We start from the raw sequence: 17,347 nt of genomic DNA on the forward strand, positions 1-17,347 counted from the left end.
CCACTTTTAAACATCTTTTTGTCTTGCAGAAAATGTTTCATGGTTTTTTAGATCTAAGAAAAATGTTTATCCTCCCCCCCCCCCCCCCCATAAAAAAATAGCAAGAGAAATTTCTTGTGCTTTTCGATAGAGGGTCGATTCAAATAAGTATACGATTTCATTTTTCATTTTACTTGGACTAAACATTTTAACATTTTGCTTTCGATCGTGACTGGTGAACCTTTTTCCCTTGCCACTCAAGGTATCTTAAGCGCTGTTTGTGTCTTTTGGCTGCTCTTTTTTATTTTGGCAGCAAAAAAAAAACAATTAAAGTGTTGAACGAGGAAGGAAACAACTATTTGTGGTAAAGGCAGAAATCAGCATGGTGCAGCAGAGGCTGCTGACATATTGCAAATAAAGCCAGGCAGAGTCAATTTCTGTCAACTGAGCTAGCAAAATTCTAGATTGTTTGCCAGATTTGAAAAGAAATTATTTTCCAGTTTTCATGCATAGCTCTATCTAGGTTTGCCTTTGAAAAAAATCAACGGTGAAAATATAATCTCAATTCTTCAATTAGCAGAACTTAGCCCAGTCTGGTGGAACTTCGGTGGGTATGTTATGCATCCGGTAGAATATACTCATTACGTTCTTTAAAATAGGCAAAATAGATATTTAAATTCATTACATCTTTATTTGAGGCAAAAAATCAAATTATTCGCAACACATGTGCTCAGACCAAATCAGAAAGCAGAAAAGTTTTACTCACAAAAAAAAATAAATGCTATTTTGAGATCTCTAAAGAATTCACTGTTACTTTTATCACTGTTATAGTCATCGTTTTCTCACAAGTAATCGTACATCAATAAGAAGGAAACTGTAACTATTTACAAGACTACTCCTCGGATTGAATAACATTTACGAAGCAGAAGTGTAGAGAACCGAATTCTTGAAGAATAAACTGCGTGGATCTAAAAAGAAGAAGATAAATTCAGTTAGACAAGACCGTGTAATATCAAAATTAAAAACATATTGTCTAATAACTACTGCTACTACTACTAACAATTCACCGCAGAGCCAAGCCGCTTGAGGCCAACACAGCTACGCACGCTCCTCTTCCATCCCAATCTATTCCTCCCTTTTTACACCCGCCCACGAAGTTCCCATTTCCTTTAAATCTTTCTTTATGACGTCCTCCCACCCCAGCCGAGGACGACCTGCTTTCCGTTTAGCCATAGACGGTTGGCCGAAAAGAACAATCTTCGGCGATCATACTACTGTCTAATAAAGCAACTGATAATTACAGATTTTGTCAAAAAAGGTTGTCTGATGAGTTTAGGCATGACAACAGGGGTTTATTTCAGGGAGGGGCTGCAATCAAACAGAAGGCCACTCAGTTTTATTAGAGGATTTAGTCAATACTAGACTACTTAGTACTACAGGCTTTGAAGAGTATCTCGAAGCCGTCAAACTAGTTGAAGACAGATATATTTCTTAAAATTAAAGGAAACTATGAGAAAAGAAGTTTCAGGGAGACTAGGCCAGAGGTTGTCCCCGCCCCTACCCTGCACTAGTTTTGTCATGGAGCCAGTTGGCAGCGACAGATATTCATTCAAAAATCAAAGTAGTGCTTCCAATCATTAGAGAACCTTCCAACTGCAATTGTATTTTCTAACTTGTCGTTGAAACTAGAGTTACGATTCCCAATAAAATAGAGAAGTCCAAAGTGCAGAAATAGATAAAGTGCACTTCCGATGATATTAAAAAATATATCGACACCATAGATAAAACCTTGGAATATAGACTACCCCCAAATTATCAATAGAATCTTTTCAGTAGGGTTATAAATACAATCGTTCAGGATTTGTCTTGTCATCAATGGCTATTAAATGAAAAAAAAGTTGCATCAAACGAAAGTAAAAGTCAATAAGGGGGGATGACCCCCGACCCCCTATCAAGCCCTTGTTCAATGCCTCATAGTTTCATACTGCTTTACCAAAAGCATTTCTGAGTGCAATAAATAAAGTTAGAGGGTAATTACTGATTGCTTATCCAAGCATTTCCACTGAAGATTTTATTTTAATATCCAATATGCCCTTGCATTCTCGATATATTGTGAAAAACACTTGTTATCTCATTCTCATTGTCCTTGAAGTATAGGCAAAAGAGGTCAAACTTAATCGCAATAGCCTAAGGATTGAGGGGGGGGCAAATAACGCATATTTTTTGTTCGTGTTAAGTTTGAGTTCGCTCTTTGCTTTCATTTAAAAAACTTCTTTCTTAATTTCTTGTCGTTATTAATACTATTTCCTGGGCTAAACTGAATATGAGGGAGCTAGCACTTCTCTCAACCCATATTCTTTACATTAAAGACTGACTTTTGCATAATGATGCTTCGAGACGAAGGGTTCATTTAGTGCATTAAGATTTCAAAATACAGCGGAATTTTTCTAAATAAAATACCGTTTTTGTAATAAGAGAGGAACTGCCATTCGTTTGTGCCTACACTGTACGCTTCATTTTTTAGTCGTCCATATCATTTTTTCCAAAAGAAGAGAGGCCAGTGGTTAAATATTCATCTTAATCTAATGTTTCGTTCAATCTCAAGCATTCTCCATGAAAAATACCAAATGTTGGCCTTAAAATGTTTTTTGGGCCTAAGGTAACCCCTTTTCCTTAAAAGAATCGATTGACTTCCACCCTAATAAGATCGTGCGTCACTAAGCTACCCTCTGTAACCATTAGTTTTATTGGATAAACGGTTTGTGAAAACGGTTAATGGCTTACGGACCACATGAATGTTCAGGAACGAATATTATACCTCGCTCCGGAATGGCGTCTGAGACCGGAAGGTGATATAAATATCCTTTCAATAACACTCTAAAGTTTATTCTATAGCGTTCGACCCTGTTCAGGACAAAACTGCGTTATTGCGTGACAAAACGCCAGATATTGGCGCTTGGCAGTGTCAATCTCTTTTGTTACTTAAAAATGGCACTAAACCGAATAAATTCGTATTTGACAATCTGTGACTACTGATTCCACACAATCACCCCTGGGGGGAAAACATTATATGAGACCACCCATCTCTGGAATAACTATAACTTTTGCATTTTTGTCGATCTTAGCTTTAGGGTTTATGTTGAGCTTTATTGCATAATTTTCACCAAGAACACACACCTTGCTGGGTCTGTTTAACCCCCTTTTCTAAAACCATGCAAATTTTCATATGCTAATAGTTTCCGAAGAGTAAACTTGAAACCTATTAATTTTGCATATTTGGAATTAGAATAAACAGTGGACTGTCGGGTTATCGTAAATGTGGGAGGCGATTTCTAGTCCCTCCCTCCTCAAACCCTTAAACAATTGTTTTTATTGAAGTCTAATATTCGTGCAGCAATACTTCAAGATAAACGATCAATGCAAAAGTTCACCCTTAAGATATTCTTCAGGAGGGGGGGGGGGGCAAAAATATCAAAACCAAATTTTAGGGTGATAATTCTTACTTTTTTAAAGAGGAGTTCTTTGACCAAGAGTTTTTACAGGGGTATCATACCCCCCAGATTTTTGTCTCTGTGTCTAGTGTCACAAAAGGAGAGAAATATCCAGCTTTGCTGAGTAGGAGGAAGGTATAGCTTATGCTGCAGAAAAAGTGATTATAACTTTCAATTTGTTTGAATGAGCCTCTTCCCGTTATTTTCGTACTAATTCGAAAATGTCACCCCCTGAACCAGTAGCATAAGAAAATACACCCACGACCATCTTTCTCGAAAAAACAACAACACAATTTCGCATTTTTGTAGATGGGAGCTTGCAACCACTGCATCGGGGTTCTCTGAAATATTAAATTTTGCGTAATAGTATAATGTTAATCAAGATGGTGTAATTTCTTCAAGAACTAAGTATTTAGCATCAAAGTCACTTTCCCTCTTGGATTTAAAAATTAACTAAATTTTCATTATACGTTTGGAATTATGATAAAAATATATTTCGTTCGATGTACGTATTATTATCAAAATTTTCTTTTTATACAATTTTGGTTACTATTAGCGTTTGTCGCTCTTTGAGAAAAGAGGAAATGACCAATACTGGCAAGCATTTTGGAAACTTGAAAATACAAAACAAGCATAAAGGAGCCAAAATAAAAAAAAAACACTTTTGCAACACAAAATGACCCCAAAACTTGAAAAGATTGAGAGGAACATTTTAAAACTCGACATGTTTTGGAGAAGTACTATTTCGCCATTTGGAAGCAAGTTTCTCTGTTATTAATAGAGACAAGCAATGAGTTGACACTAAAAACCTACATGACTATTCAGCTCCGTTGTGGTTTCGATAGAACATTCACATTTGAAAAAGACCCTTAAATCTTAATAAATGATTATTTCGTTTATTATTTTTGTAACGGTGGTTTATTCTTGACTGCACTTCATTTTGTCAACCATGAAAATACCAGTCTGTAAGGAATAACTTTCAACTGCGGCTCAACAACTGTCGCACTAAGCTCCTTTATGGATTTTATTCATGCGATTGAGGCTAATTTTTGCGGGCAAGAAAATTTCAATTCTGCAAAGTTATGAGATTATGTGGTTTGATTGTCGGGAATTTGTGTCTCCGCTAATTCATACACAAAAACGGTATATACCATATCAATCTTAACACTTACTCTGTAATTTCAAAGTATTCAAATCTGAGAATTTTCTCGGTGAAACCTTGCATAAATCTTATGTGCTAAGGTGCAGAATTACGTGACCAAACTGTATGATACGTATTATCAGTTGGTGATTATACCAGTGTAATTTTGCAGAGCATGGGAACGATTTTACCTCAAGCAATTATTCACTCCTTCAACAAATTAATTGAATATATCTTATCCTGAGACTTCTCACCAAAGATTCAAAAGCTAATGCATCAGTATTGAGGGAAGTTCAGGAGTTCGTTTCTTTAGAAATCCCACTTTGTGCTTTTGTACGTAGGTGTGATTGACACCCAGTACATATGAGATCTTTTGCAAGATTCAAAGACAGCAAGACTTAAGATGGAGTTAGCATGGACCTGCTCCACGGATAGATAGCTCAAATACCTCTTGGAGAAATCTTCGTGGGTATTTAAAAAGACATCCATCAATGCAAGAAAGGTTAAAGATGGGTATGAAACCAACGAACGAAAATGACAGTGACTTTTGGATATTTTTACTTACTATCTTAGTTCTGATTCTAAATTTAAGTAGTGCTGTCATTGATAGAGAAATTGGAGTTTGCTCCTTTTATATTAATGATTCTAAAAAGTTACCTGTATCAAGAAAGTCATCTTTCAACGAAAAAAGATGTAGGTGCACATGAGTATCTAAACTCCAAGCTAAGTCTTAACACGCAAATTCATAGATACAAAACAGCTCAAAAGGAATAATTCTATTACTTCTGTCTGCGGTTAAATGGTCACTATTTTTGCTATTGGCCTCTGGAAATCTATTGAGTTGATGATTTAATTCATGTGGGACACACAAATGCAGTGACATGAATACTCTTTAATCCAAATACTTTCTTTATATCAGCGTTTCTTAACCTTTTCACATCTGCTTCAGAGTGCCAGAACAAAAATAAAAATAAATATCGATAAATATTACATACTGGTTTGTCCAAAAGTCACTGACGTATTTTGGCCATAGTTAGTAAGTTATTTTCCCTATACAATCATAAAGAAATAAATGATTATAAAATGACTGGGTCTGGGATAGAGTAATTGTAAAAGGAAGAGATAGCGAAAATTACCTAGAATTAGCTTTTTTTTCCATCATTACGTCTACAGCGCGTTTAAAAATTAAAACCTCATAATCGGATCCATTTTCAGCTTTACATGATGCAAAAGTATTAATGTAAATAAGTGTTCATTTTGTCCTCTATATTGTACTAAAATCACAAAAATATTTTTCCAATGAAAAATTTCATTTTTGTTCAAACATATATTTAAATTTCGAGTCCACTAACCGGCGGCCCCTAATGATAGTTTTTATACAATATACCTCCCTGAGATGTATTATGGTTCTAAAAATAAATATTGTTTTGTCAAAGTAGGGAAGATCACCCCAAAGGCACAAAAATCGTAAATATAACATTTTTAATGTCTCCATTCAGGGGGAGAGGTATGACAAACAGCAAGATTGGAAGACATACACAAGATGCTCTAAATGGGTTTAGTTCATACTGGTTGCATGCTTTATGTCAAAATTCAAGTTACTTTTGATCATATTTACTGGAACATTATTTTTAATTAACTTGTCCAATAATGGCTATTAAAAAAAACATATGCTATTTGATGTGTTTGCAATTGGCTACTCATTCCTATGGTTAATTTCATGCATTTAATCAACGAGTGAAAATATTAGTTTCCTTGAATTTTCTGAGAGATCAAGTGGTCTGATATAAGAAATGAGATGTTTAGAGTCCGGTCTAGGGACCCTTATGTGATGAAGAATTAGGATTATAGATTCTTTTCTGTCTAGAATTTTTCAACTTTTTTCTTCATGAAAATCCTTGACTCAGAAATAAAATGACCTATAAATAAATAAAATCCTCCTCGAACTTCTAAATGCAGTCTTTAATTTGTAAACTAAGCTCTTTGGTACGTTCAGAGATAAGTCAGGGCACCAAAGGGGTGCATTTGTCTGCACTCCCCCCTTGATCCACTTTTTATGATACCAGTACCAATTCAAGAACTGCACACAACATTCCCAAAGTTTTATATTTTCAGGTTGTATTCTAGACCGTAAATTTTCTCAAGCATTTTGACAGCAGATCATTTTTGATTATCGGATTTCTGTCTGATCGAAAAGACGAGTCATTTAGCCAAGAAAGGACGATGCAATTTAATATTACAGCAAAATGTTACTAAAACAGAAGTTCCGAACAATGGGCAACACTGTCCGGAATTAAAGTTTGCTTGCGGTCGCAATTATAGAGCTTGGTTGATGTAATCACGAGTTTTCAAAGATATTCCGTCAAAGCAAAGACAGATTACCTAATGACGAAGACCAATGAAAAGCAAGAGAAGTAATCAAACCATACATCAAGTTTGTGTTACGGTCCTTGTGACTTTTGAAATCTCACGAAACCTACTATAGGCTAAGCTTGTGTCTCACATGAAATGACGGATTATAACCGCTTCTTTATAATCAAAACATTACCAATTGCCAAAGCGACGAATGAAGTAGATTCTTTCTTTTGATGTATTATTTTAATTTCTTCGTGTAAATATCAACGCATTGTTCAAAAGTCATACAAGAAAGAAAGAACAAATTTCTGAGCCACTGATCCTAGGCGATTCGGGAAATATAGACCCATCGCTCCTACACCATAAATATTAGCATTTTACATTCATTTGACATTAGTTCAATTTATGAGTATGACCAGTGATGAATCAAACCCATCTCTTTCGCTGAGATAGGTTCAGATTGGTTGACAAATTCAAATAGTACATGTAAATCATAAATAATAACGGGAATGCAGGGCGAAATACTCATCTGCACAGCAGCAACATCTTTTGTTTTAACTCAGTTCCGCAAACCGCTCGAGAGGAAGCTAAAGATCCAAACTCAAAGAAAAATTCCAATTTACGAATCTGCTTTATCCTCTCTTATGGCTGCAAATCTCAATAGTAAAGCACACTAAAATTCAAGTCCTCCAATCTTTTGACCATAGATGCATGAGGCAAATTCTTGGAATGGATTTCCCTAACTAATGACAAACAAAATTATAACACAACGACGTGAAAGAATTATGACGTCTGTGCCAGGCATGTACGCGTGGAAAAAAGTTTAATTTTACAATTTGAATAGAAAGTGCCAAGAAATTTGAAAAATTTAGGATTTCAGAGGGGGCCCGGGAGCCAAGATAATCCCTCTGAGTACGTCCCTGCTCTGAACTTTCATCATCCACCGCCACTGTCTCTCATGATTTAGACATGCCTTTCGAAGATCACCAGAACCTTCGTCTCAAACACCTTTGGATACAAACCTCTTCCAGGATGAAAAGAAAAACAACGCCGTGGAAGCCAGATAAAATTCTAGCTTAATGCCCTCATAGCCAACTTAGAGCTGTAGCTTTCGTCAATGGCCATCCATGGGATCTATCATGGAATAAAACCGTCTCTCCCATGACCTGGGAGTATAAAAAGTAGATTTTGATCATCTGCCACCTTCTAGCACCAGTTAGGGCTACAAATCAGATTGTGTTCTGAGTCAAGTGCATCTTTTTGTTAGATTAGTTTAAATGATTGATATACCGAATAAATTTGGTTCTGCTATTTAATTAGCCACTAAACTTGCTATAATCCTGATCGTATTGATCACTACATATAATTAAATAAAAAATAATTTTTGTTTACTGAAAGTAAGGAGCGACATTAAAACTTAAAACGAACAGAAATTATTCCGTATATGAAAGGGGCTGTCCCCTTCTCAACGCCCCGCTCTTTACGTTAAAGTTTTTTATTGTTTTATAAAATATGAGTAAAACTTTAGCGTAAAGAGCGAGGTATTGAGAAGGGGACAGCCCCTTTCATATACGGAATAATTTTTGTTCGTTTTAAGTTTTAATATTTTCATCACTCCTTATCGCTCCTTACTTTCACTTAAAAATACATGTTTTTTTTATTTAATTTCTGAACGTTTTTGAATTAATTCAACGTAGATTTTGGCTCACCGTACATGCGTAATTAAAACGAAATTTGCAAATAAATTTTACTTTTTTTTGGCTAAATGGCTTTCTCGAAATTTAGTTCTGACGTAACTTACGAATTAACTTACGTAACGAATTTCTATATTCGTATGTTTTTATTACGTATATTAGGGAGTTCGCCCCCTAGTCAATACCTCGCTGTTTATTCTAAAGTTCCAACTTTGTTCGAATCACAGACCCCTGAACCACAAAGGCCGGTTAATTAGAATAGATAGCTCTTTTGAAAGTACTAAAAAAAAATTTTGCGTAAAGAGCAAGGTATTAACTAGGGGGTGAACCCCCTCATATACGTAATCATTTATGTTCGTTTTTATTTTTAATGTTGCTCCTTACTTTCAGTTGAAAAAAACTGTTTTTTATTTAATTTCTGATCGTTTTTAAAATAATACTGGTAAATCTGGTGCCCCCTTCATATAAATGTCCCTGCCCCAAAGGAAAAATCCTCCATGGAAAGATTCTCCCCCGTAACCCCAACACAGCCCCCCCCCCCCCATATGTTGCCATATGTAAACAATGGGCAAATTTTATGACTTACAGCCCTTCCCCTGGGAATTGTGGGGGATTAAATCATCCTCAAAGACATATTAATTAGATTTTCGACTATGCTGAACAAAATGGCTATCTCAAAATTTTGATTGGCCGACTTTGGGAAAAAATTTAGCGTGGGAGGGGGCCCAGTTGCCCTCCAATTTTTTCGGTCACTTAAAAAGGGTACTAGAACTTTTAATTTAAGTTCAAATGAACCCTCTCGATATTCTAGGACTACTGGATCGATACGATCGGCCCTTTGGAAAAAAAACAAAAAAAAAACAAATAAACACGCATCCGTGATCTTTCTTCACGCATCCGTGAATTTCGTATTTTTCGCCATGGCAAAAAATACAAAATTCCACATTTTTGCAGATAAGAGCTTCAAACTTCTATAGTAGGGTTCTCTGATACGCTGAATCTAATGGTGTGTTTTTCATTAAAGTTCCATGACTTTTAAGGGTTGTTTTCCCCTTTTTTCGAAAATAAGGCAAATTTTCTCAACTTTTGATGGGTAAAACTAAACCCATCAAAATGATTATCTTGATGAAACTTATCTATTTGAAATAAGCATTAAAATCTGATTCTTTTGATCTATCTATTGCTATCAAAATTCTGTTTTTTAGAGTTTCGGTTACTATTGAGCCGGGTCGCTCCTTACTTACAGTTCGCTACCACGAACTGTTTGATATTCCCAATTAAACAGAAAATTGAAAACAATTGTTCCCGGTCGGTTAAAACAGGAACTGTTGAAAAAAAGTAGAAAACAGAACAGTCAAAGAAATCAAGGTGCAAACATTGCTCATAAAGCCACTGCAGTGGTTTCAAAAGTTGTCAGAATGAAGATTATGTCAAATATTTCTCAGAACAAGGGATTTCGGGAGGGGCTGTGTTTTCTTGCCGGATACATATTAAATGGCCGGGGGATTTACCAAATTGATTTAACTGAAAGCGTAAAAGAACCCTTAAGTGTATGTTTGTAATTGTTTATCTCGTAGCTGGTTTGTAATAAAGTAGTTAAAATAAAACTGAGCAAGAAAATGAGCTTATTTTGAATTTATTTTCACGAGATTTGATATTATAAAAAAAATAAATTAAAAAAAAACCTCACGCTACAAACAAAAAACGGAAGTCAATTAAAAGACGCCGATTATTCAGTAATTTCCTTTGAAAACTAAAGAACGGATAAATTTCATCCACTCAAATAAACAGCCTTAAGAAACAAATAAGTTAAATAATAAAAGAAATATGGAAGAATAAAGCCTTTAACCTTTTACCTTAATTTTGTAAACACTGACAAACAGAATCAGAACCAAAAATTATTACACCATTGTTCAAGTATAATTGTTTTATACGATTGCTATTTTTTCACAAATAACCTGACTTTTATGCCTGTAGTACATAATAAACAAAATATTAGTTTGAACAAAGAAAAACAATCTCACATTGTGAAATATTCGCTGTTGCTCAATAATCTATATATAAACTCTAATTGCTCCCCGAAAAGGTTATTCAGATTAAATAAAAAATTCATATGAAATTAGAATGAACACCGCTTTGAAGGCAATCTGTACAGAAAAGGTCAAGACTATTTGATCAACATATTTCTGGAAAGTGTGATTTGCTTGGCCTTTTTAAATAATTTATCATATGCTCCAGTAGCAATTTTAAAACTATGGGTCTCAAGCCCTCCCTCTGAAATGGTCCACTACACATTAATTAAGAGAAGGGAGAGTAGGTTAGTTTAATAATTCCGAAGATTTTAACTGAAGGTCATCGATGTATGGATCTCAGCGATCAAGAACAAGGGGGAAAGGAAGCTTTCAGCCAATACACTTTTCCAAACTACGATATTTTTATGATCTCTCTTTATTTTACTACAGCTTTCATACCATTTGCCTATTTTATATTACTTTAACCAATTTGGGACCCTTCGAGGATCCCAAACTGGGACCCTAGAAGCGTAATATATTAGTATGCTATTAGTATACTATAATGTAATAATGGTTACAACTAATTTTATAATGTTTGATATTTAAAATGTGCTAAAGATAAAGCATTAAAAATGATAGAATTACAAAAATTACAATTTATACTTGGTTATACTTATTTGCCAAAAAAAAAAAAATCTAAGGATAACATGTTAAAAATATTTCAGGTTCGTTATTTTCATAGTGTTCGTGATAAATTCCCAATCCGATATTTCCTATAAGAGATACGCTCCATCCCTCCCCCTTCTGTGCAGCTAAGCATGTGTGATGGTGTCAGTTCACGAAAACTGGGGGAGGGAAAATACATTTTTCAAATTCTAGGGTGGCTGTTTTGTAGGTTTTCGCTCAATTTTTCCCAGCAAAATACTAAAAACAGGTATTTTAAATGAAAATACAAAAAAAAAGTATATTTCAAAGTCTTGCAAAAAATTTAGGGTTAAAATTTCCGCTCCTCTCTACCCCCCCCCCCCCCTAATTGACGCCACTGAGCATGTACAACTTGATATTTTATGTCACACTTAAAAAGTTCCTGCTATAAGAAGGAAGCTGTCACCCAGCAGCCCACACATTACACGCTTTATCCAAAAATATTCCTTAGAATGAAGAAAGGTTAATGGGAAAATTTCCCCCTCCACTTTCTGTATTTATATAAGGGTTCATTGAATGCTAAAACCTTTGCCCAAAAACACACACTTTTAAAAGCTTCAGGCAACCCTCCCCTCCTCTTCCAGCCATATATTGATCCTATAACCTTTCTCCTTAATAGCTGGTGCGGCACTGTATACCACTGTACATAATATTATGAGTTCTCAAATGAACTAACTCAGTTAAGTGAAGCTTAAACATTCGAGAAATATGTGAATAATATCTAAAATTATTTGTATAATAGTAAATTCTTGAGATTTCGGGATACGACCTACAATATGAACAGGAGATAAGGAATAAAAATATTTAATTCCTATTTTTTTTTATATTAATAGTATTTTCTATATCAATAAAAAATACTAACATTGTCAGAAGAGTTTTAGATATTTTGATTTCTTTGATCTTCTACTTTTAGCCCATAGTATTAAGACATTACATAACAATAGGAGCTGACATCAATTGTTTTGTTTGAGGGGAAAAAAGAACAGAAAAACCCACATTGGTTGCATAAATTTTCTTAGCGGAAGGGATATTGGCCAAATTATTGAAACTGATCGAAGATACTAGAGTTTCAAAACGGGAAATTTATAAATATCATATACAATCTATAATCTTCAGTAAAAGCAGTTGATTATTTATTAGCATCAACTGTTCAAAAACTCCAGTCCAGACATGTTTTCCCATGATAAACGACATAAAAAAAAATCAACATATTAAAAACCATCTCGCAGCAGTAGCTGTAAAACAAGAAGTCTGTAGTTTAGCGCTCTAATCATGGGTTTGTCTTGCATATAGATTTCTACTGACAATAAAAATCCCAAAGACATCAAAGGCGAAGATATGCAATTGAGAGTCATAAACAAACATGGAATTGGTTATAGCCATTATAAGTCATTGCAAATGGTCAGATGATTTAAATCTTAGAACTTCTGATTGAAACGTTGGCAACTTGGGTCTGGTCACAGCTTGATGTAAATTATTATATGTATCGAATTTTTGAATGGTTTTTATGATATTTATGCAAGTTGAATTTCAAATGTATCTGCATCCATTAATATCACTTTTTTAAAACTGTGGGACAATATTTGGAGATAACGGAAATTATAGCTTGCACATGAATGAAGTAGATATGTTGTTTCACTTTGTTGGGAGAGGGAGGAGACACAACAGGTAATTTTTATAGGATAAAAGTAAATGAATAAAAACTAATTTAACCAGACACCAATTTCTGGGAAATTTCTTTTGTTTTAGTACACATATGTGGTTTTGTATATTAAGGGAGGGGTGTATATTCCCGGGGACTTCCCCAAATGACAACCCTGAAACTGAATTAGCCTGCTCAAATTTAAAAGCAAGTTCTTCTTAAAAAAATTCTTTTGGAATTTTAAAAGAGTTGCAATGAGTACCACAACAAAACCAATAATGAGTGCCACAAAAATACCGTTACATCTGGACACTCACGAGTATCCAGATGTAATGAGAGTTGCTGCTTATTTATCATAAGGCGCCCATAAAAAAATTATTATAAGCATATAAGCATGAAAATTTATTTTTAATTACCTGCTTAACCCTCACTTAGTCAATCAAAGGTTGTCAATCATAGTCAACACTGTGGTATAGCCCAAAACCAATCCGAGGGGAATCTGCCTCCCCTTCAAGACCCACATAGGGAATTTGGGAAATCAGGGGAAAAAAACTAATAACGAAGAGAATTAAAATGTGGTGTACATTGGGGGGCCCTATCTTTGCCCCATCTTAATTCTCTTTGTTTGAGTTTCATTACTTTATCTATAGTTATTTGCACTAATTTTGATTTGACACCTTATATAAGTTAATTTTTGCTTGTTCTAATTTTGCTATTTACTTTTCATGGCAAACTTCATTTATTTGAGTACTCTCATTTAATTGTGTCTGTTGGGTCATATGTTGTAGTCAATAATTGAGATATTTTATCGTGGTCCAATGGAGAAGAAATTTTGTATACGCATTTGTTTCTGGTTACAAAACACGAATCGCAAGAAAACTGAAGGTCTACTCAACAGGCTTACCGTTTATTGCTAATTATTCATTATGACTTAATGAAAAATTAATTTCTAAAATCTTAGCTTGCTTCAACTAGATTGTTTAACATATTTCTTAGCATAAAAGACAAAAATTGATTAAAAAATTTACCAAAGACTGACATAAGAAAACTAGTCAAACACTTTTTCCAAAGCACAATTTTAATTCCAAATGCAACAAAAAATTTAAAATATAATTTTGTTTCCTGTAATAGGAAAAAGTTTAAAATTGTTTTAAACCAAAAATTTAAGCGTGGGTGTTCATACCATAAAATTGTTACAGCCTTAATTATAATCATGGTGATGTGGTATTTATGTTCACATTGAAGAAAACAGTGTAGTTGAATAGTTGTAAAGTATGAGACGACCTCCCCAGTATTTCATTTTTATTCATAGCAAACTTTAATTTTTCCATTTGCTTGGATTTTTTAACTTTTAATCCATTTGAGGCTAAAAACATACTTAAAAAATTAATACTAGGACAGTATGATTGGGTATGCTAGTGAAAAAACCTTAGGTGGTTTTTGGGTGTTTCCCTTTTTTGGCTGTTTTCACAGAAGAATACCTTTAAATTATAAACCCATTGAATAAATTGAAAAAAAAACCTGCCCGCCTTGATTTTGAAAAATACATTTGAGCTCTCCCCGTCCCCTAAATCTCATAAAGTGAAACCAGGGTGATGACGTAACGATGAGCAGCTAGGATGTCCCTCCAAAAACAAATTTTGACCAGAATTATCACCAAAAACGACTGAACTCAGATACATTTTTTTGCATTCCATAGACTACCATGGCGATACTTATATCGCTTAAAATAGAATTTCATAATTTTATTCAGGAGGGGGGAGTACAGTAAGTAACTTTTATAGAATAATTACCGAATAAAAGTTAATTTTTAACCAGATTCCCATTTCTTGGGAATATATATATATATATATATATATATATATATATATATATATATATATATATATATATATATATATATATATATATATATATATATATATATATATATATATATATATATATATATATATATATATATATATATAGGTATATATAAATATAGTTTATTTTTCTTTTTTTTGGGGGGGGGGGGAGAGGGCAGAAGAAGATGATATTGTAATTCGGACGCTGTAGGATAGGAAGGCTTAAATAGAAAACAAATTAAGCACATTTTTCCAAAATATGATTGGAAATGGTCCAAGCCGTATCCCGAGGGGGGGGAGGTTCAGGGTTTGTCCCCCCCCCTCCCCCGAGAATTTTGTCTGACACGAAAAAAACGTAACTAAAATACATATAAACAAATTGTTGATGGTTTTTTTTTCCTCCCTCTTGTACAAAAATACCACCACCACCCCAGCAAAACCCTGGATATGCCCTAGGCCAGTGGTTCTCAAACTTGTTTAGACACTGTACCCCATTTTTACCCACTAAACAATTTAGGTACCCCTTTTCAGTTACCGGTGCTAAGTAAACTATAGCTAAAATATAAATAACAATGCCAGTCCTAGAGTTGTTTTATTTTTTGTTGGCCGTCCAAGTACCCCCTAAAAAATTTTGCGTACCCCAAAATGGTACATGTACCACAGTTTGAGAGCCACTACCCTAGGCAATGGTTATAATTTGTAATATGGCTTCTGAATGGTCTGCTTCTAAATTGGAAATTGAGTGAACATTGATTTTAAAACCTTTTTGGGTATTTCCATTGAAAAAAAAATTTGTACCCCCTAGATTTAGAAAAATGCGTATCCCCCTCCACTCCCCTGTAAATTTTGCGAATTGACGCAATTGGACTAGAATGGTCATCGCACAAATAAGCGACAAAAACGCAACTTTCGTGTACAGATTTTTTGCGTAGTAATTACGCATGTCCATTTTTATACTAAAATAATCACAAAAACGACATTCAGTCTAAAATAACTGACTACCTAACCATCCTATAGGTTGATTTTTAGGTATACCTGCTTTGATTAGGATAAGAAATCTTCAGATTCATCTTCCCACGTTAAAATATACCTTCCGTATAATTTGCACATATGGATTCATAGTGAAAACAGCCTTTCTCAGTAGGATAGCTATTCAGTGTTGATTTCACTCAACCTCTTTATGATTAGGTTCATTAAGTTACAGGTAACTATAATCGTCACTAGTAGTGTTTTTCTTTGTGTTATCTTGTTTGCGTCAATATGATTAGAGGGATATATCGTGGGCATGTTTCTGATATGGCCCTCGTCTGTATTTATTGCCCTGTTAGTACAACAGAAAATTGTTGTAGATGTGTATTATCTAGAAACCGAAAGTTAGCTATTTTTGAAGACCACACTGCCTTTCCATGACGATAAATAACAGTTCAAACAGGGATAAATCATTTATTAGACAATAAAAAAAAAATAGATATTTTGATCACTTAACACAAGGATGAAGACAAGGATGTTTTTGTTTGTTCTTTAACATATGTTCAAGAGCTGAATGAAAAACTAAAACGAACTTCACATAGTAATGGTGTAAAGGTAGCTTTAAAGAGTAGTAATACTTTGGATAGTTTTCTAAATTCTGGAAAGGATCCAACTTCAGTGGAGCAGCAAAGTAGGGTCTATCAGATCCCATTTACTTGCAGAAGTTCCTATGTGGACGTACTAACCATAATTTAAAATTAGATAAATACAACATCAAGACTCTATTTCGTTGGCCTTAAAGGAAAATTCTAAACTTGAATATTTCGCGTCAGCTCTAACGGAACACATTTTTAACTTTCCCGACCATTTTATCTTCTAGGGACTGAGGTTTAAAGCAAATTTTCAAGGAAACAATTGAAATTAAGAAAATTTTATTCAAGAACCTATAGCTTTGAATAGAGATGCAGGTGAATTTGGCTTAAAATTAATTTACGATAATTTACTGAGGTCAGGTAGAGTTAGACTCATTTCTCCCAATACTTTTGACCGCTGCCCGCCTGTTAATTAAAATAAGGCTAATGAACCAGAAACTAGAGAGTCAAGAAGAGTTGCTTCCGGTATTGCGTTGAAAAATATAAGAGCACTAAATAATATGCAATTCTTTTAGTTTGTGTATATATCGTTGGTTTTATATGCTTTATTTTAGTATATCTGCTGATGGTGGTCACTGTGTGTGTGATCGAAATGTCTAGTGTTTTTATTATATTTTTTTTTTTACTTTCTAATAAAAGAATTTATACCTATTTGAACTGTTCCTTATTACCGAAAGTTTTTCTCATGTATAGTTATTTCGTGTCAAAAAGTTTGACATTTATTTGAGCCAAACAGTTCGTGGTAACGAACCGTAAGTAAGGAGCGATCCGGCTCAATAGTAACCGAAACTATAAAAAACAGAACTTTTCTAGTGCATTTCAAATATATAAGTTTCATTAAAAAAGTGTTACTCATTAA

At 34.2% G+C, this 17,347-nt stretch overlaps 1 protein-coding gene across 3 annotated transcripts in view; it reads right to left on the bottom strand.

Moving 5' to 3' along the window:
- Positions 1–656: 656 nt before the first annotated feature.
- Positions 657–17,347, bottom strand: part of dac (dachshund family transcription factor) — a 141,705-nt gene continuing 125,014 nt past the window's right edge. For all 3 annotated transcript variants that reach the window (XM_089099574.1, XM_089099573.1, XM_089099572.1), the window contains exon 11: positions 657–947. In XM_089099574.1, coding sequence (XP_088955700.1) covers positions 895–947 — 53 coding nt within the window. In that variant the 3' untranslated portion in view covers positions 657–894. The remainder of the gene's footprint in view (positions 948–17,347) is intronic.

The sequence above is a fragment of the Artemia sp. Qi Xiang Cuo genome, chromosome 13 (genome assembly GCF_049724085.1).
Source record: "Artemia sp. Qi Xiang Cuo chromosome 13, ASM4972408v1, whole genome shotgun sequence".
Lineage (NCBI taxonomy): Eukaryota > Metazoa > Arthropoda > Branchiopoda > Anostraca > Artemiidae > Artemia > Artemia sp. Qi Xiang Cuo.